General features: G+C 43.0%; 2 protein-coding genes across 2 annotated transcripts in view; both read left to right on the plus strand.

Moving 5' to 3' along the window:
• The first annotated feature begins 415 nt into the window (after positions 1-415).
• Positions 416-18,055, plus strand: EPHX4 (epoxide hydrolase 4). The gene is made up of 7 exons (XM_075098112.1): positions 416-788; positions 3,556-3,641; positions 7,110-7,267; positions 9,332-9,460; positions 11,499-11,602; positions 12,540-12,688; positions 17,124-18,055. The coding sequence occupies exons 1-7, from the start codon at positions 552-554 to the stop codon at positions 17,356-17,358; spliced, it is 1,098 nt and encodes a 365-aa protein (XP_074954213.1). The 5' UTR covers positions 416-551; the 3' UTR covers positions 17,359-18,055.
• Positions 18,056-19,873: 1,818 nt separating this feature from the next.
• BTBD8 (BTB domain containing 8) overlaps positions 19,874-25,404 on the plus strand; it is a 37,455-nt gene continuing 31,924 nt past the window's right edge. The window contains exons 1-2 of the mRNA XM_075098113.1: positions 19,874-20,214; positions 20,291-20,476. Coding sequence (XP_074954214.1) covers positions 20,102-20,214; positions 20,291-20,476 — 299 coding nt within the window. The 5' untranslated portion in view covers positions 19,874-20,101. The remainder of the gene's footprint in view (positions 20,215-20,290; positions 20,477-25,404) is intronic.

Genomic DNA, 25,404 nt, shown 5'->3' on the forward strand with positions numbered 1-25,404 from the left:
GTTAGAATAAGTTAAATTTTAAAAATGATAGATGATATCTATATGTAATATAGATACTTAGGGATATTTATAGATATGTAGAGATATATGTAAGAAAATATCTGGCAAATATCTCTTAAATGTTAAAAACTATAAGTTTTGGGGCTGGAGCGCAACATTTGTATCTCGGTAGGGAATATTCACCGGAATAGCCAGTAATAACTGGAATTGTGATGCATTTGCAAAATCCCCTTTAAACGGGTAACGGGGAAGCAAGTCTTGCAACGGACTGAACTGCGACCAGGCAGCCGCGTCCCTCACTCCTTCCCTTCTCATGTAAACAAGGTAAGCGGGACCGAGTACGTGACCGGAGCGGGCGAAGCGCCGGCCTGCTCGGGCCGGGCCGGCACCGCCGCTGCGCCCGGCGGGGCGAGGGCCGCGGGGCGGGCGCGCCGCCGCTCCCGGTGCCGCCGCCGCTCCCGGTGCCTCCGCTCGAGCGGCTCCTGGCGGCGGCGCTCCCAGCCCCTCCCGGTGGCGGCGGCGGCGGGGACGGGGACGGCGACGGCGGCCCGATGGCGAGACCCGGCTGCCCGCCGCCCGCCCGGCGGGTGCTGGTGGCCGCCCGGGCGCTGCTCTTCTGGGCGCTGGTGTACAGCTACTGCGGGGTGTGCGCCTGCATCGCCGGGCTGCGGCTGCTCTGGAGCATCGGCCGCCGGCCCGGCCAGACCTTCCGCTGGGTGGTGCGGGAGAACCCCCCCGCCTGCCTCAACGACCCCTCCCTGGGCACCCACTGCTACGTCCGGATCAAGGTGAGGGGAGAGGGCGGGGGGTGCGGGCCCCGCTGCGCCCACGGGCACCCCGGCCCGCCTGCCCTCCCTCGCATGCGTCTGGGCGGGCTCCCCTGTGCAAGCTCCCCTGTGCATGCTGCCCTATGCACGCTCCCCGGTGCAAGCTCCCCTATGCCTGCTCCCCCGTGCAAGCTCCCCTGTGCATGCTTCCCTATGCATGCTCTCCTATGCAAGCTCCTCTATGCATGCTCCCCGTGCATGCTCCCCTGTGCAGGCTCCTCTATGCACGCTCCCCTCTGCAAGCTCCCCTAGGCAAACTCCCCTAGGCAAGCTCCCCTACGCATGAAGCCCTGCCGTGCCTGGGGGTCCGCAGGCAGGGCCCTGCCGGGCCCGGCGGTGTGGGGAGAGCTCGGTGGGCGGGAGGGGCGCTGCCGGTCCCCGGGGACGTGCCCCGCAACCTCCCCTGCCCTGCCCGACCCTCCCCGTTATTTACGAAAATAGGCGCAGTTGGAGCGGGGAGCTCCTTTCGTGCCTCGGGGTCCGGGGAAGAGGCAGGGGGAAGAGTCCCGTCCCTAAGGGTTGTACAGTTAAAGCCACCGGTCAGGTTTTATACTCGTCTCACATCTCTGCCTGTGGTGTGCTCCTCCACCAAATGCACGAAGTGCGGTTGTGTCGGCTTGGTTTCTTTCGTAGTTACAGGTGAGCAAAGAACGTGCTGCAAATTTTGTCAAGTGTTATTTTTAATAAAAGGAGCACAAAGATCTCAGTTCTGAGGGATCTGGGTGGGTGATTTTGTGTCACGCTGTACTAATATAAATTACTGAGCCTCCCGGTTCCTTATGATTTTTGATTCCATCATTACGAGGCATGTGCGTGCTTTTTTACTTATATGCCACATTCTTCCTATAGCATCAAGCAATAAATGAATAACAGTCTGTCACTTATTTCAGGGAATACGAAGCCCTCTTGCCGTTGGATAACAGGAGGCTAACATGTTACTTTCCAAACATGTGTGCTACAGACCCGTACAGATTTCAAGAAAACAAAAAAAGCATGTTTCAGAAAAGGTGGCAATGTCCTGTGTGTGTTTGGGGGGGCAGAAAAAGGGGACAAAAAGGAGCAACCGGAAGGTAGAGGATGGGCTTAGTTTGGGGCATGTGGCATTTAAGCTGCTGCTGTACCAGTGGTGATTGAATTTGTAGGAGGAAAGGGGATGTCCTTACAAGCAATAAATAGATTAAAATAAAAACATTGAAGGTAAATCCCTAGAGGACACTAACTGAAAGAAGCGGGATGGAGGAGGTCTTACCCAATACTCACTAAATCGAGAAGAGAAACTGTGGAAGGAAACTGAGAAACTTTTCTGAATATAAGAGGAACAAAGGCAGAGTGATACGGAGAATGGTGAAGATGGTGTCATGGCCCTAAGATTTACTAAGAAGAGATTGTTAAATACCTAGAAATGAATTGATACTTTTACCTCTAGGGACTTTAGTTCATTGGCAGAGGAGAAATATCAGTGCAATTTTGGGCAAAACTGAGCAAAAAGTCTGTATTATATCCATAGTGAGTATAAAACCCCCAGATGTTCCTTCTTCAGAGCCCTTTCAAGAATCAAGCTGTAAGTTAATGGTTTTGTAGCTGGTAAGTGACTTAGAAGTGCCAAGGTAGCTCAGGGAACTTGAAGCATCTCTGGCAAGAAAAACTTTCTCTATACATTTGTGATCCTTGGCGTGGTATAAGCTCTTGATGTAGAGCAAAGGCCTGGGGGTTTTCTTCTCTCTTTAAAATAGCAGAGGCGAAGCGCTGGCTCTGACATTTGTTCAGGAGCTGTACGACCTTTCTTCCTGCAGTTTCCTTCACATGACTTCTGAACAGCATGTTGTATTTTGTGAGCTAGCTCTTTCCCAACTTCTGTATCTGCTTCTGTGCCAGAATTGAGTAAACCCTCTAGGTCATAATTTCAGTTTATTTAAATTCTGCTGGATTTGACCTTGAGTTAGGCTAAGCTTGTGTGCATCCCTTCATTTCAATGGCATTTCAGTGTTCAGCCTCTGCACTGCAAACAATAAGTAACTTGCCTGCTGGTAATTCTCCTAAGACCCATTTTCTTAAAAGGTGCATCAGAAATCGTGGCTATAGACAGGGCAGAAGGAAGATTATAACATTAAGGCCTTCTTTTCTGAGGCGAGTCTAAAGCCTCGAACAGTAAAACCGAGCAAAACCCACTTGCTTTCTAGTTACTTAGTTTTGTTTGCCTTTGGTTCTTAAGAATCCATGCAGGCCTTTACTGTGCCAAAATGCAATGTGATGGTTTTAAATAGTTGCATAACTTTACACACTAACTGAAAGATTGAAAGTGCATTTAAAGTACACTCTGTCTTAAAGCCTTCCCATGAAGCGCATGACTGGTGTCTGTGTGAAAGCAAGGCGCCAGCTTCGACAGTGATCTGCATTTCCCAGTCACCGTGCCAGGCGGTGCTCTTTCAGAAAGGGTCGCATGCCCATGGCTGGACTGGCCCATAGTCACTGTAGCCTGACGTGTATTAAACATCGGCTTCCTGGAAGAAGCTGTGGCACCCCCGGGGGGGATACTCAGCATTGCTGGGGTGTAGCAGGTCTCAGAATCACAGAAGACTTCAGCTTCAAAACCTGACCATTTGATATTTTTGTTCCAGGGGCAATACATTGTTTCTTAGAATATTGTCTGAAACCGCATTCGTCCTCAAATCTCAGTGCAGCGGTTCTGTGCAGCAATAAAAACACACTTCTTTTTCTCTCGTTTTAGGATTCAGGGTTAAGATTCCACTATGTGGCTGCCGGAGAAAGGGGTAAACCACTCATGCTGCTGCTTCATGGCTTTCCAGAATTCTGGTAAAACTCCCTATGCACTTTTCTTGTATAAAAGAGGCTGCTTAAGATACCCGAGGGTGATCATCTCAGCTTAAGTATCCCCAGCGTGATGCGTCTTGTGTAGCTATGAGTTCTAACTAATGGCCTGAAGTTTTAGTAGGGAACGTTTTTTTAACTGCAGCATCCACAAAAAATTCCTGCAGGCTGATGCAGACCAACTATCTTTTTTGCATTGTCAATCCATTTTCCCCCAAGTATGTACACTTTTCGGCAAACTTTGGGAAGGAACTGCTAACTTTTAATGAATTTCATGTTTGGATAACATTTGTACTAATATGGCTGAACTTATGAATTACAGCAGAGGGTGTTAAAATGAAGATTCATTATATGTTGAGTGCAATACGGATTGCTGCATTTGTTAAAAATACTATATGTTAGTTTTTAACAGGGGGAAGGGAAGAAGAACTATGAGTTCTATAGGCTATTGTGCAGCCTAATTTCAGAATGCTACTCAGGGAGAAAGGTTCTATTATTAGCACATCATAAGATGAATGATGACTCAAACCCAATCCTAAATGTTTGTTTATAATAATGAAAAGCAGTCATGTGTCTAATGACTTAACCAGATTGCTCGGGCCGTCATTGCCAGGTTTAACTAGTGAAGCATGGCTTACAGAACTTGCACCTAAAAAACATTATGGGAATAGTGGAAGTCGTGATGCCAGTAATTCAGCAAGTTAAACGAGCCTTTTCCTTCCTAAGCTCAGATACGGAGCTAGGCTCCGCTGTCCGCACTGTGATCTTTCAAGCTGGACCCAGGTCATACCATGATAAATTGACCCAGGTAAAACAGAGGTCTGTTCTCTTCCCTTAGCAATTTCCTATAGATACTAACGGCCTGGAGGATGGTGGTAGAAAGACGTATTTATTTTAAGATAAATTTTCAAAGAAGTAGATTGTTCTAATAATAAATCACTATCTAAAAAGATTAAAAGTGTAAACTTTGATTAAAAAGACAGTTAGATGCGGGGTTGCGTATTCTGGGCAAACATGCATACCTTGCATAATGCATACTCTAACACAACAAGACAGCTGAGATTACAGCTGATTTCCCCTACAGTGGGAATAGTAACAGAAAATTTAGCATTTTCTGTGCATATTCTACTGGGATCTTGTATCTTATCTTCAAAAAGCAGAAGGCCATTCTTAGAGTTTAGAATGGTGAGTCATGCTTTAAGTGACAGTTAATGTATTGTATTATCTGACCGTTGAAAAGGAATGAATGAGAAACTGTTGTGTAGGTCACTGGGGCCACAAGTACCATAGTTTAAATAGCTGTTTTTAAAAAGAAGACTACCTGCCAATAGTCTATAAAATAGTCACACTACCGATACTGATGTTGGTTTGACAATTCGATCAGTGAAGACTTTTTTTTATGCAAGAATAGAGATTGTCTGAGAGCACAACATAAAATAATCACAATTTAAGAGATAATTAAAGAAGCATCAAATTTGTATCATTTGGCTAGCAAAAAAACCCAACCCCAAAACCAGATATGATTCACAGTTACAGTTCTTAATTATAACAAACCCTCTGCCTTCAAACATTTCAAGGTTATAAGTAGGACGACTATAACCAGACAATACTGACCTTAGTGAGTGAGTGAGGCTGTCTGAAGATGAAACATCATGTAAGAATATAATGCACCAGAGCCATTAAGTGCTTTAGATGCATAAGAACTTGAAAATTAATACCAATGTGATGGTAATACAATAAAAAAATGTTTGAAATTGGGCATAATGTGTTGAGAAGACAGCTGGGTACCTGTAAGACTTGTGTGTGAGCTGCTAAATTTTGTACAAGCTGCCTTTCAGAAGTAATGGGATCAGAAAGTCACAAAATAGTTTCCATTATTGAATCTTACAGAAATGAAAGCATCAACCAGCATTTCCAAATTCTCCTTGCAAAGCAATTGTCCATAGTTATATTTCAGATCTGATGAAAGGATTTCTTTGAATATAAAACCTACCCATTTGGTAGGTCAGACATTTGGTGACTGATGGACTGTTGTGAAAACAGAAGATGAGGATAGCAAGTCGACACTTTGTGAAAACAAAAATAGTTTATTTATTTATTTATGGGCCTTGTTATTCCTCCTTACTGAAGTATATAGGATAGCTACAACAGTTACCATGGCAAATTCAGCTTCCAAGCCATTGTATAATGCCTTTAAAAACTTCATTCCTGGAGATCTCAGCTAAATCTTTTATTTGCATTATATGGCAGTGAAATGAAAAGGTCCTGACTGTTCTGTTTATATGAATACAAATGTCTATAATTAATGAGTGTTACTGTAATATTACTTGCGTTCAGAATCCCTAATAGGCTGGAGGCAAAGCTGAAGTGGAAGAGCCAATGGTCTGATATAGACACCGAATTTAGGTAGAATTCTGTGCACCGCTCTTAAGATCTCTGACGATCCAAATATAATTTATCTGAGATTGTTGAAACAAGAGCAGAAGTAAAATCTAGACCCTAGCACAGAGGGATGCAGCCATTATTATATAAGCCTAGAAGGAACATGTTTTTTTAATATCTTTCCATTACAGTATAAGATAATGCCATGTCTGTCTTGGTGCTGGCTGTTCTGAAATGTATTTGGTTTCAATAACAGTTGAAGGGCAGGTAGTTCTTGCAGGGTAAGACCCACCATTTTCTTGTTATTTTTGCTTCATAACATCTGGGCACCACATACTATTACAGGATAAGGAATAGCCCAGGCCTTTGCCCAAGTTCTTAATTTTTGTGTCTTTTAATTTGTGTAGTGCTACCACTCTTTCCCATAGAAAGACAAACAATGAAATATTCTGTGTGGTACCAGCACATTGAGAGACTGTTCTGGAGCAATTCTGCTAGTATAGAGACCCAGATGAAAGTGTACTTTATATAAATCGTATGAACTTCACCAAGATCATTTGTTGTTCATTGTATTTCTTTCTTTGGTTTATTTAGTGTATGAATTATCTGACATTCCTTTTCTGAAAAACAAACAAACTAACATGCCTTGAGGCACGTTCCCCTACTCCATGAACAAGCTAGGGAGAAAAGAAAGCTTTTCAGACCTTTCTTTTTTGATGATGCTATGGCTCCAAAGATAAAACAGGGTAGTCCTCTGTGTGCTCTGTTTCATGCCTGCTTCCTTGGTAGCAAAGCAACTATGCCAGACCCCAGGAACTGTTGAACCAGCCATGCTCCGGCCATGTCCCCTGTCTGGCAGCTGCGCTTCCTTACTGGGGAATTCAAGAAGGGAGCACAAAACTACTATAGCCACAAAAGACCATCAGCGTACCACAGAAAGAAAAAAAGAATCTCATTGCAAACAAAGCCATGCTAATTTACCCTCAGCTATTTGGGAGGAGAAGCATTGGGTGCATTTTGATATCATGCTGCTTGACCTTATAACTCCAACTTCTTTTTCCCCTTTGTTAGGTATTCTTGGCGCCATCAATTGCGGGAATTTAAAAGTGAATATCGAGTGGTGGCCCTGGATTTGAGAGGTTATGGAGAAACAGATGCTCCTTCTCACAAAGAAAATTACAAGTTAGATTGCCTGATAACAGATATAAAGGATATTTTGGAATCTCTAGGTGCGTTAGTAGAAGACAATCTACTCAGCTCATAGGTGACTTGATTTTCTGGGGAAAAGAAAATGTAAAGAGCTACCACTGATTTTTATTTTTTTTTAAATTGCATTTTCTTTAATATCTACACATTACAGATATGTATAGATATAAATCTAAGAATACTGGTATTTTATGGACTATTATCAATGAAGAAGGTTTGTTTTCTAATTATGATGTGTATGTCTGTATAAACGATATGTAAAGATGATTTTCCATCATGAGTTTTAAAAGAACCCTTCCCTATGTGCTCTGAAATCCAGCAGTACAAACCTAGGGCCTTTTTCCCTAACAAGGTCTTCACTTACTCCTAACCATTGCACTTAGTGGATAATGTTCTGAATTAGAGTCTAATAGCACTTCCAGACCAAAGAATTTAAATCAGGTGACATATTTCTTGCATAGACAAGATAGAATAAATATTGTGGGCTTTATAAAGATGATGAAGTACATCTGCTGTATTAAAAAAAAAAAATCCCAAAATACTACTCCTGCACAGTAGCCAGTTCTCAAGAGCTGAATCACTCCCTCTTACACAACAGTGAGAAGAACAGAAGGGAGAGCAAAGGACACATCGCTCCCTGTGGCAAATACACAGTGGAACGGTCTAGAGCCTGAAGCAAGTCTGCAAAATTTGCCCTTCCAGCCCGGTTTGAAGCATATCTGTTCTGGCGATAAATTGTAACACCTAGTGAAGGGTATTTCCCTTCCATACCAACAGCAAGACAAGGGATTACACTGTCATTCTCTGGATCATTTTAATCCCCTGGATACTCTATGGATAGTGAAACACTGTACTGCATTTCACATGAAGAAATAGTAAAGCAGTGATTCCAGTTCTAAGGTTTGAACTTACGATTTGCCTTGCTTGTGATGTTTGAATGTTGTCAAAAGATTGGGCAGGCAGTCCCCACTCTGTGTTCACATTTTCCAACCTTTGCTGGTTGTGCTAATCTCCATGGTAATGCCATGGTTATGCTCGAGAAGTACTCTCATCATAATGCAATTCAATAGGGATTTAAAATTTTTTCGAAAAAGTATTTCTGAGGTTTCTGATCTTTGTTTGGTTTAACCCCAGGTTAAATTCTTATGGAGAACTTGATTATACCTGAAGTGCTCCAATAGATCTCTATTCGAGAGGGGTTATAAGGTGCTTTCACAACTGTGTTCAAATTTATGTCAGAATTCTAAACAGTTTAGCTTTTTATACATTTCAGTTGTAGCATATGTGCTCAGCAGTACAAACCTCAGTGAGGAGAGTGATGGTATCTGACCCTGTAGTATGTATTCCAGCAGTGGTTAAGGGGGGAATGGTTAGGCTTTCAAAACCAGTCATGATTTTTCTCCCTCCGTTTATTGCTGTTAAATTACCATTTTTACCGATGGAAGAATAAGTAAGTGAATGCCAAGAACTTTAAAAATTGCCATCAAAACAGCATATGGTGAAAAGCTACAGGCCTGCTAAGTATATAAATGTGTGTAGATATGCGCTATATATATATAGCTATTAAATATAACACCCACTTTTTGCATAATGATGATGTTCAGTGCTTAGATAACCTCCCATATTTAGAGAAATTCATAAGGATCAGTTTTGTTCGGGAAAGGCTCAGGAGATTGCTCAGTCTTTCTGTCTGCAGCTTCAAACTCCAAACTCCCTAAACATGACAAATATACACGCATTATAGTGACAGCAAGTTGAATTGTATATCTGACCCTGCATCGGCCAAGATGTGAACAGGGTGGCTGTTTGGATACTGAGTGACTTTGGTTTGACACTGAGGTAGTATAGTTAGAGTGTTTTGGAAGTCCAATTAAATAATTTTAAGTATTTATTAGTTTTTTAAACTATAATTGTGCGCTGTTTTTTCTGGCCATTAGTAACGGAAGCCATGCACTATTAAGTAGTGGCATTAATAAATGTGCTGGACCACCTGTTCTGCCCAATAATGATTTTTTTGTTGTATGTGATAATTTGTATGGATACAAATTCCACTGAAATAAAAGCACAAATCTCTGTTTATGTGGTAGGATACAACAAGTGTGTGTTGATTGGCCATGACTGGGGAGGAATGATCGCTTGGTTAGTGGCTATATGTTACCCTGAAATGGTGACTAAGCTGATTGTGGTTAATTTCCCTCATCCTTCTGTGTTTACAGGTGAGTTTTACAGCACTCTCTGTTAATCCAGAGTATCTGCATTTTCATTAAGATTGTGTTTGCTTTGAGGTTGCTAAAGAAGAACCGACTGCTTGCCCCTTCAGGTGTTCAGTAGATAAGCTGCCAGTACTCAGCGCCTCTTACGTTCTGGGATGCATTTTAGGAAGCAGTAAGGTATCAGGTATTTGACTTCGGGAAATGATTTATTGTAGGAAGTGGGAGTGCTTGCAGCCAAAGTTACTCATGTTTTTCTTAATCCTTAAAGGTCCACAAACATAATTTTCGTATACAAGAATATGTTTTATACCGCTTTGGCAGAATAAAATTCCCTGAACACGGGTGTATGTTGCATTACACCTAGGTTAAGGCCTCACTGCATTATTAAGTCTGCATAAAACAGCCTTTGTGTAAATGTGAATCAGACATTAGTATTTAATCCCAATTTAGGTGACAAGCAACAATTTATGATCTTGTACAATATGCATTAGAACAAGACAGCCTTTCCAGGCTAATTACTAGAGGCCCAGGAACGTACTAGTAGCGAGCTGAAACAAGGATTTAGGTGCACTAGCAAAATTTGTGTGACAGGCTTTGATCTTGTCTACTACCCACGACTGCGGTTTCACAGGGATTAGATCAACATTCAGAAATTAAAATGGAAGTAGTCTCTTACTAATTTTAATTTCTTCAGTCACTGACCTTACCCTGTTTCCATTAAAATGTCACCCCATTTCCCATTTCCCCAGAAATAGTTAAGAATATTCAGTGCAGCTTTAATTTCCATTTTAGTTGAATGTAAACCTGACCTTAGACCACTGTGGAATCAGAACCATTTGCACGTGTTGTTCTCACAGAGTTCTTGGGCACCTTCCTAAGATATTAAAGAACATTTTGCCAGGAACTTAAGCCTCACTTACCCAAGGAAAGGCCTGTCACCACCACCTGAGCAAGCAGGAGCTTTTTGCTGTGTTTTCACTGAGAGCAGGAGCCAGGCTGTATAGAAGACAAAGACATTTTATTATAGTATTTCTTAGTATTTGCATATTTGTTAAAGTACAAAATCTGTTCTGTAGCTTAATAAAGTCTCCCTGCATCAACTTTGTTCTACTGTGGATTAAATGAAAATACACAGCTGTGGAGAAAAGTAAAGTAAGCAGTGCTGATGATGGTCCATCAAGGAAAAATATAATGAGTGATGCAATTTAAGAATGTATGAGGTATGAATTCTTAGAAGATAGCTGACACTTCAGTTTACTTTGTTTTAAAACCCATTTTTATTCACTGTCAGATTTAATATTTCAGAGATTATCTCCTATGTTGGGAGTGCAATTTTGCCTTCCTGAATTTGCATCTGTAAAGGATAGGTTCTAGACTTCCTAGTACCGGCACGCATTCTGTGGTAGCTTCAAGGAAGTTAGATATTTGAATGTCAGTGTTGGCTCTTGCAACTCACTGGAGACAAAAACTTACAATTAAAAAAAAAAGAAAGACTTAATAGAAATGGGGCTGAATCGTTTTCTTTTGTGACACTATGTAATCTTGATTATGGTTCTTGAAATTGCCAAGACAAGTGTTAGAAAAATTCTGTACTTTTGTGAACAGGATTGATGCTCTCTTTAGAATGGAAGTGGATTAGCATCTACAGATTTCTGCGCATCACATCCTTGATGAGAGAAATATTTGAAGACTTATATCTATGCCTCTTATTCCACAGCTGAAAAAATGCTTTGGGCTAGCTACACAAATAGATCTCTTAAGTGAAAACCTATCATGCGATTAAACTCTCCAATGTCACTGCCCTCGCCTAGGCTTTGGCAGGCTTCTGGTTTGCTGACTGTTTCTATTAACAGATATAAAAGAATTGTGTTTTAATGGCCACATCATATACTTACTCCTGAAACAATAATCATCTTTTGTCACACGGCATGCTCTAACGTAATAGTTTTAAAACATTCCTTTAAGTTTAAAAAATAGTAATATTAACGGTAATTTTGAGTCATCAGTTTTCATTTTTAATTCATGGGCATTTTTGTTTCAGAATACATTCTACGACATCCATCACAATTGATTAAATCTGGTTACTACTTCTTTTTCCAAATGCCATGGTTTCCTGAATTCATGTTTACAGTACATGATTTCAAGGTGAGCAAAATGAGTGCTCGTGTTTATATATTTAACTGTGAGTGATGGAAGAATTGCCACCTACGTTGATCCCTTCTGATTTAGTTATAATTACTGGAAAAAATATGGAGCTTTCTGATTTTTCTTCTTAAGCTTTACGTATTTTTATAAAGTAGGGTATAAGTACATAGAAACTCTGAGATTAACTCTTGCTTTTGCATTTCTGGGAGGCATTCAGGTACATACCTTTAACCTCCAGCACTACAGTGCATTACTTCACCTAGACAGTCAACTGGTTTTACTTGTGCCCACACCAGTGGGACACATGTGGCGCCTGGGGAACTCCTGCTGACTTATCTGAAGCTCCTGTGTGCAGTGGGACATCCTCTTATCCCTCAGAGCCTGCTACAGGGCAGGCCGCCTGGGAGTCTGAGCATCAAATTCAGCCGCGTGATTAATTCTGCCTGAGGAACCAACACGGCCAACACCTTGTATAACCCTAAAAAATAAGTATAAGCATACAGAAAGGGAAAAAGCAGCTGCAGGCGTGCATCCTCCTACATGCATACAGCCCGGTGCTGTAGGCACACAGGGGACAGCAAGCTGGGGAGGTCCTGAATCATTCTCCCTCCCACCCTGTCAGCTGCTGGGGTCCATCCCAAAGGCAAGTATGTACCTGCGCTTGCCTTTGCCTGTCACAGGAGGCAGGTCAGGGTGCAGAACTGAGTAACTTGGTAATACCGGTATTCGCCTGTACTTGGTTATTCTGAAGTAAATTATATCAGAAATAAGTTTACCGTGTGCTTTTCACATAGCAGTCTAAAAAAAAAGCATTTAAACCTTTCTTTATACTCTAAACAATGCATAAACAGATTTTAGAAAGGTGTGTCCTATTGAAGGAGAGAAATCACATTTTCCAGCTACGTTATGGGGTGGCTTTTTATTCTTCCTTTTGTAGGTTCTGAAAAGTTTATTTACCAGCCAGGCCACTGGAATTGGAAGGAAAGGCTGCAGATTAACAGCAGAGGATATTGAAGCTTATCTCTATGTCTTTTCACAACCTGGAGCATTAACTGGACCCATTAATCATTACCGAAATATTTTCAGGTGAGTGGACCGTTCTGAAACAAGGTAAAATATTCTAGAGACCCCTGGAGGCCACACAGGTTATTGCATCTTCTGCTCCTAAAGAAGGGAAAACCGCAGATCTGTTTCTGGAGTCTCAGCAGGTAACGGGTGTATTCAGTGTCAAGCCGTGTGACGCAGAGTGAATTGTATGATTTCCACACAAACCAGTGACACCACGAGAGTGCAGATAAGGAAAGTCTTTGTTTCAAAATCTAATAAAGCCTAATAAGCCCTTCCTCATCCACAGAACCCATGGCAATCACAAAAATCCATCTCTAATATCTACGATGGTAACATCTGTTAATGATTTTCCTTACAGCTCATATTATCAAATAATGGTCTCTATGAAGAGCTTATTATTAGATAATAGTACTAGATAATATGGCATCCAAGTAGGTTGCCCTCACTTGTAACTTCACAAAACCACATCTGACTTTTATTGTGTTTGGGCTGTGGGTTTTTTTTATAAAAAAGGTGGGGTAGGGTTTTTTTTGTAACTAAAACCAACCCTAACTTGGGTTTTGTTGTTCCTGCATTGGTCTCATCAGACTCCCTGGCGGCAGAAAGCACATATAGCAGGGAGCATGCATAGACTAAAACTGAGAGATAGTATCATAATAGGAAATATTTTTGCAAGCTTAATTTTTATTTTATTTTCTCCAGGGGTTTTCTAATAGTTTTAACTTTCCTGGGAGGAGTAGACTAGGCCTCATAGACTGACACTCCCTTTTTATCTACCAAAAACTTAACAGGGTCAGAAGGTCTTTAACTCTGCAAATAAGCTACTTAGGATTTGTAGCCCTAACTTGAAGGACTGTACCAAGAAGAGTGGGTCTGAACTCTCTTTTCCTTTACTGCCTCCAGTTTGCAACAGTGCTAAATCTCCTGCATGCTTCTGTAACACAAGACCAGCTTCCCAATATTCTTTAAAAATTACAATTCTTTTCCTTCCCTAAATTCAGACAGTTGATTTTTGAAGAGGATTAACTTTTTTTAGTTTCCACTGGTTCAAATTTAGTGCCACCTTTTCTGCTTATTCTGTGCCTTCCACGCTATCGCTGTCAGGAGAGCAGTCAGCAGGGAAATCCTGGGAGGAAAATGGGAATCTGAGCTAGGTGCTGTCTTGTACAGGGTAAGAGACAAAACTGGAACAAGAAAGTAGGGAGATGACATATTTTCTTCTAAACGAGATGATACCAAACACAGACACTAATGGGGAATGAATGAGATGGCTGTGCTGGTAACAGTATACTTATTTAAAGGTACACAAAGAGTGGTGATGGCATCAGCTGGGATGTCCAAGGGCAACGGGGAGCTGTGCGGCTGCACGGCGGCTCCCTGGCCCTGCCACTGCACTGCAGGAGCCCCCAGGGTAGGGCTAATGAGGAGCTGGAGAGGCAGGAGCGACCGGAGCCTTGTTTGTGACATTTTCTACAGCACTTGGCATCAGCGAGTGTCCGCGTTAGCCAGATGCTTCTCTGACAATAACAGTGAAATATCTGTGATAGCTGATAGCTGAATTGCTGTGGGATTCAGATGAGACGAATGTAAGAGTTGTGTATGTTTAAACTATTGTTTAAGGCCTTTTCAGGCTCAAAAAAAGTGCCTAGTATCAGTTATTAATCAGAAAGTATCTTCACAGCTAGTAATTCTTCTCTGTGTGTGTATGTTTGTGCATTGTTTGCTTCATTTTTCTAATGAAAGTATACCTATACTGAATTCAGAGAATATTACAATAGGCGCTATCGATCAGCCACAATGCAGCAGGCTTTGGACTGGAAGGAAAAGATTGGTCTTTAGCTTATTCAGTTCTTGCCATCAGTTCTGATGGTCACACCTTACAGGATGTGAATCATTAAATATTAAAACTGGATTGAACTTTTTACTTCCTCTCATATAAGCCATTGAGCAGCACTTAGATGCTAATGACTTGTTTTCACCATAAGTCCCAGTGGGCTGGCGCTGGTGACCTGCGCGTTAAAGGTTTCCAACTCATTACTATCCACCTGGAGTTTCATTCTTCAGAGCTTAATTTTTCTGGAAATTTATTTCCAAAGACGTGATTGAAATCACCTACTTCCATCCATCACAAACACCAGCTTGTATAAATAGCACAGCAGTCATTCCCTTCACTATACTTCAGGTACAAACACTTCTGGAATAAAAATCCTAAAGCTTTTTGTATCATGCTTGGTTGAGAGAGATGGGTAAGCAGTTAAAGCTTGAATTTCCTCTGATAGGCCATTTTTTTATAAAGTGGGATTGCTTCTTTTATAGCAGTTAAGAAGTACTTCAGTATTTGTTTACAATAATAACTAATTGCTGGTCAACAGTGCTGTATGAAGGTTTGAGTCTGTTTTTCAAAGACTTAAACTTCCCAAGTGGAAGGTCCCTTCCTAAATGTGAAATTTGCATGTTAATCCTTATTAGAGGAGATTTCTAGAGACTTCAGGCATGGTATAACGTGCCATATTCCAGACTGAAAAGAAATACAGTATAGCATATAGGCAATGAAAAATGACAGGTTGTTTATCTCTTCAGTGTGAGTAAAAAGCCCAGTGGAGTTTTCCTAAGTGAGGCTACAAATCTTGTATGGCACTTAGCCACAAAAGAGTAACAGTAAACCCTACAACAGTGAAAAAAAAATACACACAAAAATAGCAAAGAGATCCAGGATACTGGATTTAAAATGTAAAGAGATTAGCCTAAATGTGCTGAATCAGATCATCATATTATCAATTTTTAAAACTCGTACTATGAATAAGCTGTGATTCAGTAGGTTAGGTCAGTTTGTTTGAAAAATGAGATTTTAAATCCACTGCTACAAAAGCAATTTTAAAAATGTTCCTAATTCATCAATCAAAATGAAATTAAACTACTGTTTAAAGTGACCTTTTGTTAATATTTCTTGACATTAAGTACAGATGAGGAATGTCTTCAAAGTCTCCATTTCTTTGTCTTATCTAAAGTAATGCATGCCACCTTCTTCCCCTTTCCACAGAGCATAGGCTCTTGACTAGCTCCGAAGTTTCAACCTAGCACTTCAGTTTATCATAAAAGTGTGTTTAGAAAATCTTCTTTATACTTTAATGTTTTAAAATAAGAATGTTTGAGCATTAGTGTAATAAAGATTTGTATCTGATCCGATGGAATCTGATTTGAATTGTCACAGCTAGTCTATTACAATATCTGGCTAACAGGCAATTCAAGCACAAATCAGATAAACTTTGCAGCATCTCTGAAATAGATGAGCTGGAATAAATTCTGGTGGGTCAATATGGTTTAGGTTGAAATAGTCTTTCGTTTCCAGCTACCTGTATCTTTCCTAATGTCTACCTTTAATGTGAGGAAATATTTATAAAATATTACATTTAAAGTAATTGTATTAAGAAAAAATAATAACTTTTTACTGAAAGTTTAAATAGGTCATTGTGGTGGTATATTTTTAATTAACATTTTACTTTCTAAGGGCTTTTCCTCAAAGTGTCAATAAAATGTCTTGTAATGTATTTATCTTTAAACACTTTCTAGTCTGCCAAAGCTCTGGGTTGTGATGTTGCAGTTTTAAAGAGATTATGACTCCATGAAATTAAAATTTTCAAGGAACAGTTTTCTTTCACTGCATACAGATGTAGGTGTGTAAGTCCAAGGCCTTCAAAAACATACTCTAGCTCTTTGTAAAGAAAACCCTGATGCATTTTGAATGTTAGCATGAATTCATAGATCAGTGAATGTAACTGACTTCAGCATTTCAGACAACGATGTTCTACAGAATAGCTTATTCTACAAATATTTTTCTTTTTAGCTGTACTACATGATATTTAATTTCAAGTAGGTCTGAAACACTCTAGCTGGTATCTTCCAGAGTGTCCAAAAATGGCAGCCCACCATTTCAGAGACGACCATTTTTTGGCAAGGCAGTTGAGCTACTCGGGTAGCTAGATGCCTTGAACACTGCGGTCCAAATGTGATCCGAAGCATCATGTTTCATTAAAACCTACTTGCAGTAAATAATGGAGGTTCAGAAATTTGCCATAGCATTCATCAACCAAGGGAAAGCCACTACAAAATTCTGGCCGTGTTGTTCCGCATTCCCTATTACAGAGATCATGGGGCTCCTGACCTGTGCACCATGCCGAAGCATCATTCATGTTCCAAAAATATGACTCTCTTGCAATCAACTGCTGATTACGTGATAGGAAAAGTATCTTCTGACAATTTTACCATCCTTAAAAAAATTGAGGTACCTTGAGTCACAGGAGTGTTTTCTTGGTATTACAGAAATATCTTCTTGGAACCTAGAAAGCTTGCAATGAGATTCGCTGTGTTGATTTCAAAAGCTAAGCTGGCTGAAATCTGTCTTGGTGATTTTTGTGAAAAAAAAGACCTAACTAAGTGTGTTTTATTTTTAAAGCTGCCTACCTCTGCAGCACCATGAAGTCATCATGCCAACCCTGCTGTTATGGGGAGAAAGAGATGCGTTTATGGAAGTTGAGATGGCAGAAATTACACGGATTTATGTTAAAAATCATTTCAGATTAACTATTTTGTCTGAAGCCAGTCATTGGCTCCAGCAGGATCAACCCGACATAGTGAACAAGTTGATATGGACCTTTCTAAAGGAAGAGACAACAAGAAAAAGAGAATGACTGTTTGTCCATGTTTTAAGGGGTCTACGTAAAAGCTTTTCAGATTAAAAAACCTAATTGTTATCAGGGCCATATTTCCAGCCTGCCTTCTATTTCGAGCTCTGTTAGGGAAGTGTTTTCAATGTACTGTACATTTGGACACCAATGTTACTGCTAAAAGAAGAAGTGAGTATGAGTATATACGATACCAACATTGGTTTTACCTGTACACTTGTATTTTGCACATAAAAACACCTGCCTTAAGATATATATGTATTTGTACAGAAGGAAAATCATGGAAGGTTGCTTGATTTTGTTTTCTCCCTTGCTTTACAGTTTTAATGTGTGGTGCCTTTTACAAATTTATAATGAAACAATAGAGTGGTGCCATACTGAAGAAAGTAATGAGTTTTCATTCTAGGTTCACCTGAATTTTTTTTTAATGTATTTTACCGTTGAACAGTGACTAACTCTTTTTATTATCTATATTTTAGCATACCAAACGATGGAAAAATTTCTGGGCACATTTCTAGTCTTCAAGTGAAATGATCTTGTATTGTTGAATGCAGCTGCTTTGTGCGATATGTTTTTCTTTCTTGACTAAAAAATGGGAAACCTGTACACTCAACTTGTCTGAACAAGAAGAATGGAAAATTAAGATATAACATGTATCAAATCCACCTCTGTCTAATAAAATGCGACTTACACTACCCCTTTATCTGACTTCCTATGGGGAGATTTCTTACTGAAGCTAAGAACTGGGTTTGAAGCGTCTGTCCACTGTGCAGCCTTCCTCATGCTATGGTTGTTGTTTTCTCTTGGAAATAATGCCTCATTGTTGGCATTATCCTTCCTATGTTAGCAACTACTGTTCTTGTCTCCAAGAACTGCTGCCAAGTTCCTGTGTTTATAGGAGGAAGAGACACAGTGATTATGGAAACAGAGGGTAGAATTAACTCGCATGTGATGGCAGGGGAGAAGAAGAGTGGATGCTAACTAGAAAGGAAAAAGCAGCACAGAAAAGCAGCAAGTCCCCAGAAGGGGTGAGTCACCTGCCTACACGATTTCCAAACGCTCCACCTGCATAGCACATGTGTTGCCCTGGGAAGAGGCAAGGATCAACAGCGACCCATCAGAGGAGGCATCGGAGCCAGGTGGGCCTGAAACCAACTGTCCACACCAAGAGTAGAAGACAATTATTACAAAGCCCCAGGTCCAACCCTACCGTGTGCGTCGTCTCTTTCAAGCCACGGCCTCCCGCACAGGTACTTGGCACAGTGTCTGCCGACATCTCACTCGACATAATCCTCACAAGAAAGTGGAGCAAGGGGTGCTGTTAGCCTGTGGCCGGCAATCTGCTTCCTTTTGTGCAGGTCGCGAAATCTGAGGAAGAGTCCACTCGGTATTGTGATAATGGTGTTGATCTCGCCTTTTCCATCCATGGCTGGTACCTGCCTTTCAAGGATATTTTTTCCACAAACGTTTTCAGTGTTCATTGATTGAAGTAGTTACATGCTGCTTTTACTTAAACTATGAGGTTGGAGAGGCTGTTCCTTGTCTCAGAAGGGTGTTGTAAAGCAACTTTTATCATCTAGGCAGCAGTTTAATTTCTCGGCAAGAAAGGTGTTGCTGGGGACTATGGTTTTTCCTGAGGAGCACCTGCTCACTGGGACCTGCTGGCCGCCAGCCCAGCCACAGCAAGCTGCCTGCCGGAGCTCCGGTTTGCAGGCTGGCTCTCCTTGTTCCCTCTGACAAGTGTAACGGGCCATCATCGCAAGGCAGATTCTGCTTGTCAAACAGCTGGCGCCGCTGTCCCGGTTGGAGCATCACTGATGAATTTGGTGAAGTGTTTGGAGGGGAAGCCATATGAGGAGCGGCTAAAGTCACTTGGTTTGTTCAGCCTGGAGCAGAGGAGGCTGAGGGCAGCCCTCATCGCAGTCTCCAGCTTCCTCACAAGGGGAGGAGGAGGGGCAGGAGCTGATCTCTTCTCTCTGGTGACCAACGCTAGGACCCGAGGGAATGGCAGGGAGATGTGCCCCGGGAGGGTTAGGTTGGGTATTAGGGAAAGGTCCTTCCCCCAGAGGGCGGTGGAGCCCTGGCACAGGCTCCCCAGGGAGGCATCACGGCACCAGCCTGGCGATATTGAGGAAGCACTTGGACAAGGCCCTCAGAGACACAGTGTGAATTTTGGGGCTGTCCTGTGCAGGGGCAGGAGTTGGACTCGATGATCCGTGCGGGTCCCTTCCAGCTCAGGGCATTCTATGGTACTACGATGACGTACAATCGCGTCACTCTTCGGTAAGAGCGCGGCAGGGACATACGTGCCTTGAGGGGGGCCGGGGGAAGGCGCCGGGGCCTGCCCGCCGGCGGCCGGCAGGGGGCGCCCTCCAGCGGAGGTTCGGGGGGCGGGGCCGGACGCTCCCTCCCGCTGGCCCCGCCCCCCCGCAGAGAGGGACCGCCGACTCCCCGGCCGCCAGTGGGCTGGAGAGGGGAGGGGCGGGGCCAGGCGGAGCGCCGCTGGCCTTCATTGGCGGAGGCCCCACGTGGCCACGCCCCCCGCGAGGCAGCGGGGAGGGCGCGGCCGCCGGTGCGGCGGGGCTCCCGCGCCGGGCCCTGAGGGGGTCCCTGGGCTCTCCGCGGGGCAGGCCTTGGCGGGAAGCGGCGCGGCGGCGGGCAAGCGCCGTCCCGGTTGTTTTCGAGGGTACGGCGGGCGGCCCCTTCTTCGGTGCCGCCGTTAGGGGACCGGCGGAGCGGCTGGCGGCACATGGCGCGCTGCGGCGGCGGCGGTGCCGCGCCGAGGGGCCCCGGCCCGGCGGCGGCGGAGCGGCGGCAGCTGAAGGAGGCGTTGGCCGAGCAGCTCCGGCGGGACCTCGGCAGGTAGGCGCGGGGCCGCGGCCCCCCGGGGGTCCGGGGGGCGGTGGCTCCGGACGACGGTAACGCTGCCGTCCCGCAGGCTGCTGGCGGAGGGGACGAGCTCCGACGTGACCATCCGTGCGGGCGAGGCGGCGATGCGGGCACACCGGGCCGTGCTGCTGGCGAGGGCCCCGCGGCTCTTCGCCGGGCTTGCCGGGGGGCCGCCGCCCCGCCAGGTGCTGCGGCTGGACGGCGTGGGGCCCGCCGAGCTCCGGCGCTTCCTGCGGTGAGTGCGCGGCGTGCCCGCTGCCTCCTCTCCTTCTCCCGGCACTAACACCTGCTTTAACTCTTTCCCGTTGCAAGCAGTATCCTCGCGTTTGCAGGACCTCCCTGTAACTTATCTTCCCTCTGCCGTGGTCCCTCTGCTGACAGCCCGTGAGTGCGCTCTCCCCTGTAGCGTGTTTTTGGATGCTGTGTAAAGGGTCTGTAATAGAACAAGGGAGAAAGCTGCAAAAATCGTGAATGTATCCTTTAAAATTGCCTGTGACTGCTAATACCCTCGTTAGCATGATCACCTAATGAAAAACAACGAAGAAAAAGCACTCTAGTGTCATGCTAAAAAAAAAAAAGTTCTGGATATGGAAACCTAGGAGGGCTTCATCAAGTTAGATGGAAGATGCATCAAGTTATGAACTGCGTGGTCATTGCCAAAGTCCTAACGATCCACGGCTTAAGCCAAACAAAGCACAGTGTTACCAACCTGAAAGGAGGTTGATAGGGAGGTGGGTGTTGGTCTCTTCTCCCAAGTTACTGTGATAGAACAAGAGGAAATGGCCTCAAGTTATGTCAGGGGAGGTTTAGATTGATTATTAGGAGAAATTTCTCCACTGAAAAGAGTGGTCAGGCATTGGCACAGGCTGCCCAGAGAGGTGGGGGAGTCACCATCCCTGGGGGGGTTCAAAAAAACATGTAGACGTGACACTTCAGGGCATGGCTTAGGAGGCTGGGGGCTGTTGGGTTGATGGCTGGACTTGATGATCCTAGAGGTCTTTTCCAACCTTAATGATTCTGATTCCCACTGCTCTGGGATCCCAGAGCAAGGTGGCGTGCCACACCGTCTGTGCAGTGCGTGGGCTGGTGTGAGGGCCAGCGTGTTTTCCCATTGCCAGCTATTAGTGTGTATCCAACATCTCACTGGTCTTGCTCCAAGCCTTTGGTGAGCGCATCGGGGTGCTGGCTGGTGCCACCACCAGACCTTGCAATCCTTGCCTGCAAATGCCTCTAATCCTTTCAAAGAACTGGGCAGAGCTTGCTTTTCTCTAGCAAAGCTGCAGTGGTGCCACCTACCTTCTGTAAAACCAGGTTGACTAGAGCCCATCGGCGCTTTGGGGCATGCACAGGAGCACCGTGGCAGGCGCTCTGGCATTGTAGGTGAATTCAGGATGTGCCTAGAAAATGTATGCACGTGCAGGGTCTTGAGAGTGTTGACAAGAAGAAGGGGAAGGTGTTGCAATTTTCAAGTTTAGTGCCTAAAATGTAACCTAGCTGACTTCACCCTATTGGTTTCGCGTATTCTCTCCTTAAATTTGTAAATGAGGCAGCAGATGACTAAAAATATGTATTCAGGATACTAAACTTATGGTAAGTATGAAAGAAAACTTTCTGAACTGAGAGTAATATCTAAAATGCAGAATCATTGTAGTGGAACAGGCTGATAAACTGGCATTTGTTAGGTTACTGCCAAAGTCTGACAGGAGCATTAGCAAAACAAGTGTTAAGAAACAAAAGAGCGTGGTTTTTGTCTCTTACTTTTGTTCACTCCATTATTACTTTGATTTCGTTAATTTGCTTCTTAATCACGTAAGTGGTAGTACGGAAGACTTTCATGCAAAGTGGTAGTACAGAAGACTCATGCAGAAGCATAATAATGCAAATTTTAAAAATTCCAAATTATTTTAATTTGTAAATTGGGAAATAATTATTGGGAATAGTTATTTTGATTACTTATATACTGTTATATCATTCTTTGTTTTCCTAAAGTAAACGCTTAATATGCCTACTGTTCATTGATACTTGCTTTCAGTTTTGTCTGTGTTGGCTGCAAGGCAACTCTCTAGAGTCCTGCATGTTCTCCAGAAAGCATGGTATTGCAAAACACCTTTAAACTCAAAACAGCTCATCTAATTATAAACCTTTTACCTTTCCAATGTCAGTTTAGATTCTTCAGATGAACCTGCCTGTATATTCTAAGCTATGTATGAAGTGCATTTTGCAAGATGGTGTTTTGGCTTTTTTTAAGCTTAGTCTTTGGTGCTGTTGATACTTCAGCTTTTGAATCCTCTAAGCTAGCAGATTCTGCGAGAATGTGTCACAGAATGCACTGGAGTTCGACCACGGTGAACTGCTTTGGACCCAGGAAAGGAAGCAACTTCAGTTGAAAAGAGCCTAACTTCACTGCTGGAGTGATGACTTCTGCTAACGTCTGTGACTGTTGAGTCTAAGCAGTTTTTTTACTGTTCAGATGCAAAGGAATTGGATCTTCACAAATCCAAAACAGTGCCTTTAATTACAGCTTGAGTTTGACTGAAAGGTAGCCTAGTTCTTGGAGCACATGAATTGCCATGCGGAGTTGTAACAAAGACCTGTAGCTGCAGCTGAGCTTCCGAGAGAAAGCTGTTGTCTTCTACAAAAGTTCTAGGTTTTCTGATTATAAATACTGTTTCCCTGCAGAGTAGGAGTAGAATACTAGTATAGTACTGAAGAGCTCATCAAAGCTGTAACAAAATCTCATTCCTCTTCCTGTTTATATTTAGCTGTTCTTTCAGTTTCCCAAGTAAAATTCATCCTTCCTTGGGGATTTTTGGGATTTTTTTTTCTCACAAGCTGTATCTGGTGTGCGTCTCAGTGAGACACGCTTCCTTTGGGCCTCTGTCTGTCTCAATCAGGACAGATGCAGGCTACGTGTCACTTGTGTGCTGAAGGCTGTGCAGTTCCTCCTGCCAAACTTCTGAGCGTTTTGGAGCAGGATGAAGGACATGGTGAACTTCATGCTGATCCTTCTGCGTAGGTTCAGCGCAAAATGGATGAGTAACTGAGCACTGCTTCGTTTCCCTCCCTATACTTACACTGTCTGAGGACACCAGCAAGAAACTGCTGGTCACCAGGGAGCACAGCATCCATATTGCTGACACTATTCACTCTACGCTTTTGCCCTGTGAAGCTAATGTAATATTGACTCTGCCCTCCAAAAGCCTTCTGTCACTCTTCGTAACACAGCTAGAATAGGGTCAACAATTGCAAGTATGTCCAAGGTGGGAGACGACTGCTCAAGCAGGGTTCTGCAGTCTGCCTCGGGAAGCCAGCAACTTGGCATCCCTGAAGGCCAGTAGTCTGTCACAGATCATTAGATCATTAATATCTTGTGTTTTGAGAGGCAAACTGATTGTACCCTTTCAGTCAGAAAAATATAGCTTTAGAAATAAAAATGTAGTCAGTATTCTCATTGTCTCCTGGTATTTGTATTAAAGGGATGTGATTTAAGAAAGGACAGAGAAGGACATGTCATGATCATGTAATGATCATGTAATGACAGTCAGATCCAGCTAAAAAGCAATAAATACGGATCAAATGCAAAGGAATACAATTGTCATTGTGACGTTTACTGCCATGGGGGTTAATTTGCAGCACTGGCAGTTGATTCAAAGTAGATTGGCCAAGGCTTCGACCGTGTTATGTTTGTATAGTTCTGTATCAGGCAGTAGAGGATGCTACATCTAGCTGAAGTGCAGACGAAAATGTTTTTGAAGGTAAACTCCTAGACAGTGTGATGACAGTAACTTCTTTCTGTAGACTCTAAGTGCGCTTGTCCTTTGTAGAATAAATTTTAGGCTGTAGCAACTGCTATTAATACAACATACCCTATAGCATTGTTCCAGTCTCATCTGTCACTTAGTCACACCTCTTGCAATCTCGTTGTTGCTCATGTCTGTCAGACTCTTTCCTGTGTGAAGGGTGGGAAAAAAACAAGCCAGAAGGTGGGGTACCTGTTAAAATTATATGACATCAGGCTGACACTGCAGAAGATGATAGCTCTATTTTCAGCTTGACCCACTCTTGCATGTGAGGCTTTCATAAAGCAGTTGCACCAAGTACAACACAACTTCTTTGTAAATATTTGTTCATTAAATAAAATTCCCAGTTACAGTTCTATAACATTGGGTTACAAAGTAGTGAGAAAGGGAAATATTTCTTTAAACAACTTGTCCATGAGATTATTCTTACTGATTTCTAGATTGTCATAGTCCCCATTGGATACTGGCTATTTTGGAGGAAACAAATGTGGCTCTGCTCGTGTACACTGAAGTGCATTTATGCTTATGCCTCAGCAACCTTACCCTTAATATTTAGGCTTCCCCATTCCCCTCTGATGGGTTATGATTGCAGACCACTATTTCAGAAGAACAGCATGCCTCCCATGTTCTTGAAATTTTGTGGGTTGTGCGGTTTACTCTGATGTGATCCTTCCCTTTTATCCTCTATCGCTCGTGCCTGTTGATGTGGTGTACGCTACCATACAGTGTCTTCTCTGCATGACTGATTCATATCACTTGAAAACAAGCAAACTGCAAAAAGGGCTTTTTGTGGTACTTGCGGGTGCATTTTGTGGCTCAACAACTATTCTTTCCCTTGCACTAAGACGTAAAGGAGGAATCAGCAATGCAACTGAAAAAATCGTCCCTCCCGAAACAAATGGAATTAGCAAACCCAGCCCTATAAATATGGGCAACATGGGAAATCTGATGTGACTGTCTTAAACTTTGTGAAATGATAAATCCTGAATTGTGGAAGTTAAAATGCTCTGTAAAGCCTTATCTCCAATGAACAGTCAAAACTGAGAGGAGGCTGAGGACAAATTATTGTGAATCGAAGTGTTTATTTCCCAAGTTAAGGGTGAAGGAATTTGCTCCTCTGAATAGCTAAGTTTTCTAACTCAATGGCTTTCGTTTGTTACTGCAGCACCAGGTGAGTTTGTTGTGGTTATAAATATGAGCTAAGCTAGTCATTGAGAATAATTAGACTTTGCTAAGCCAGGAAGGTGGGAGGGAGGGAAATAAGTAAGATACTACATGCAGCTTGTAGTTCAGACTTTATGCTCTATCCTGTTGGGGGAAGAAAGCCTTCACCACGATGACTTGATTCTTTTAATGAAAACAG

The sequence above is a fragment of the Phalacrocorax aristotelis genome, chromosome 6, assembly GCF_949628215.1.
Source record: "Phalacrocorax aristotelis chromosome 6, bGulAri2.1, whole genome shotgun sequence".
Lineage (NCBI taxonomy): Eukaryota > Metazoa > Chordata > Aves > Suliformes > Phalacrocoracidae > Phalacrocorax > Phalacrocorax aristotelis.

Excerpts from the sequence above, each read along its gene's own strand:
- EPHX4 (XM_075098112.1), top strand. The coding sequence starts at position 552 with ATGGCGAGACCCGGCTGCCCGCCGCCCGCCCGGCGGGTGCTGGTGGCC. Across the intron at positions 789-3,555 it reads ACTGCTACGTCCGGATCAAG|GATTCAGGGTTAAGATTCCA; the intron begins GTGAGGGGAGAG and ends CTCTCGTTTTAG. Across the intron at positions 7,268-9,331 it reads GGATATTTTGGAATCTCTAG|GATACAACAAGTGTGTGTTG; the intron begins GTGCGTTAGTAG and ends TTTATGTGGTAG.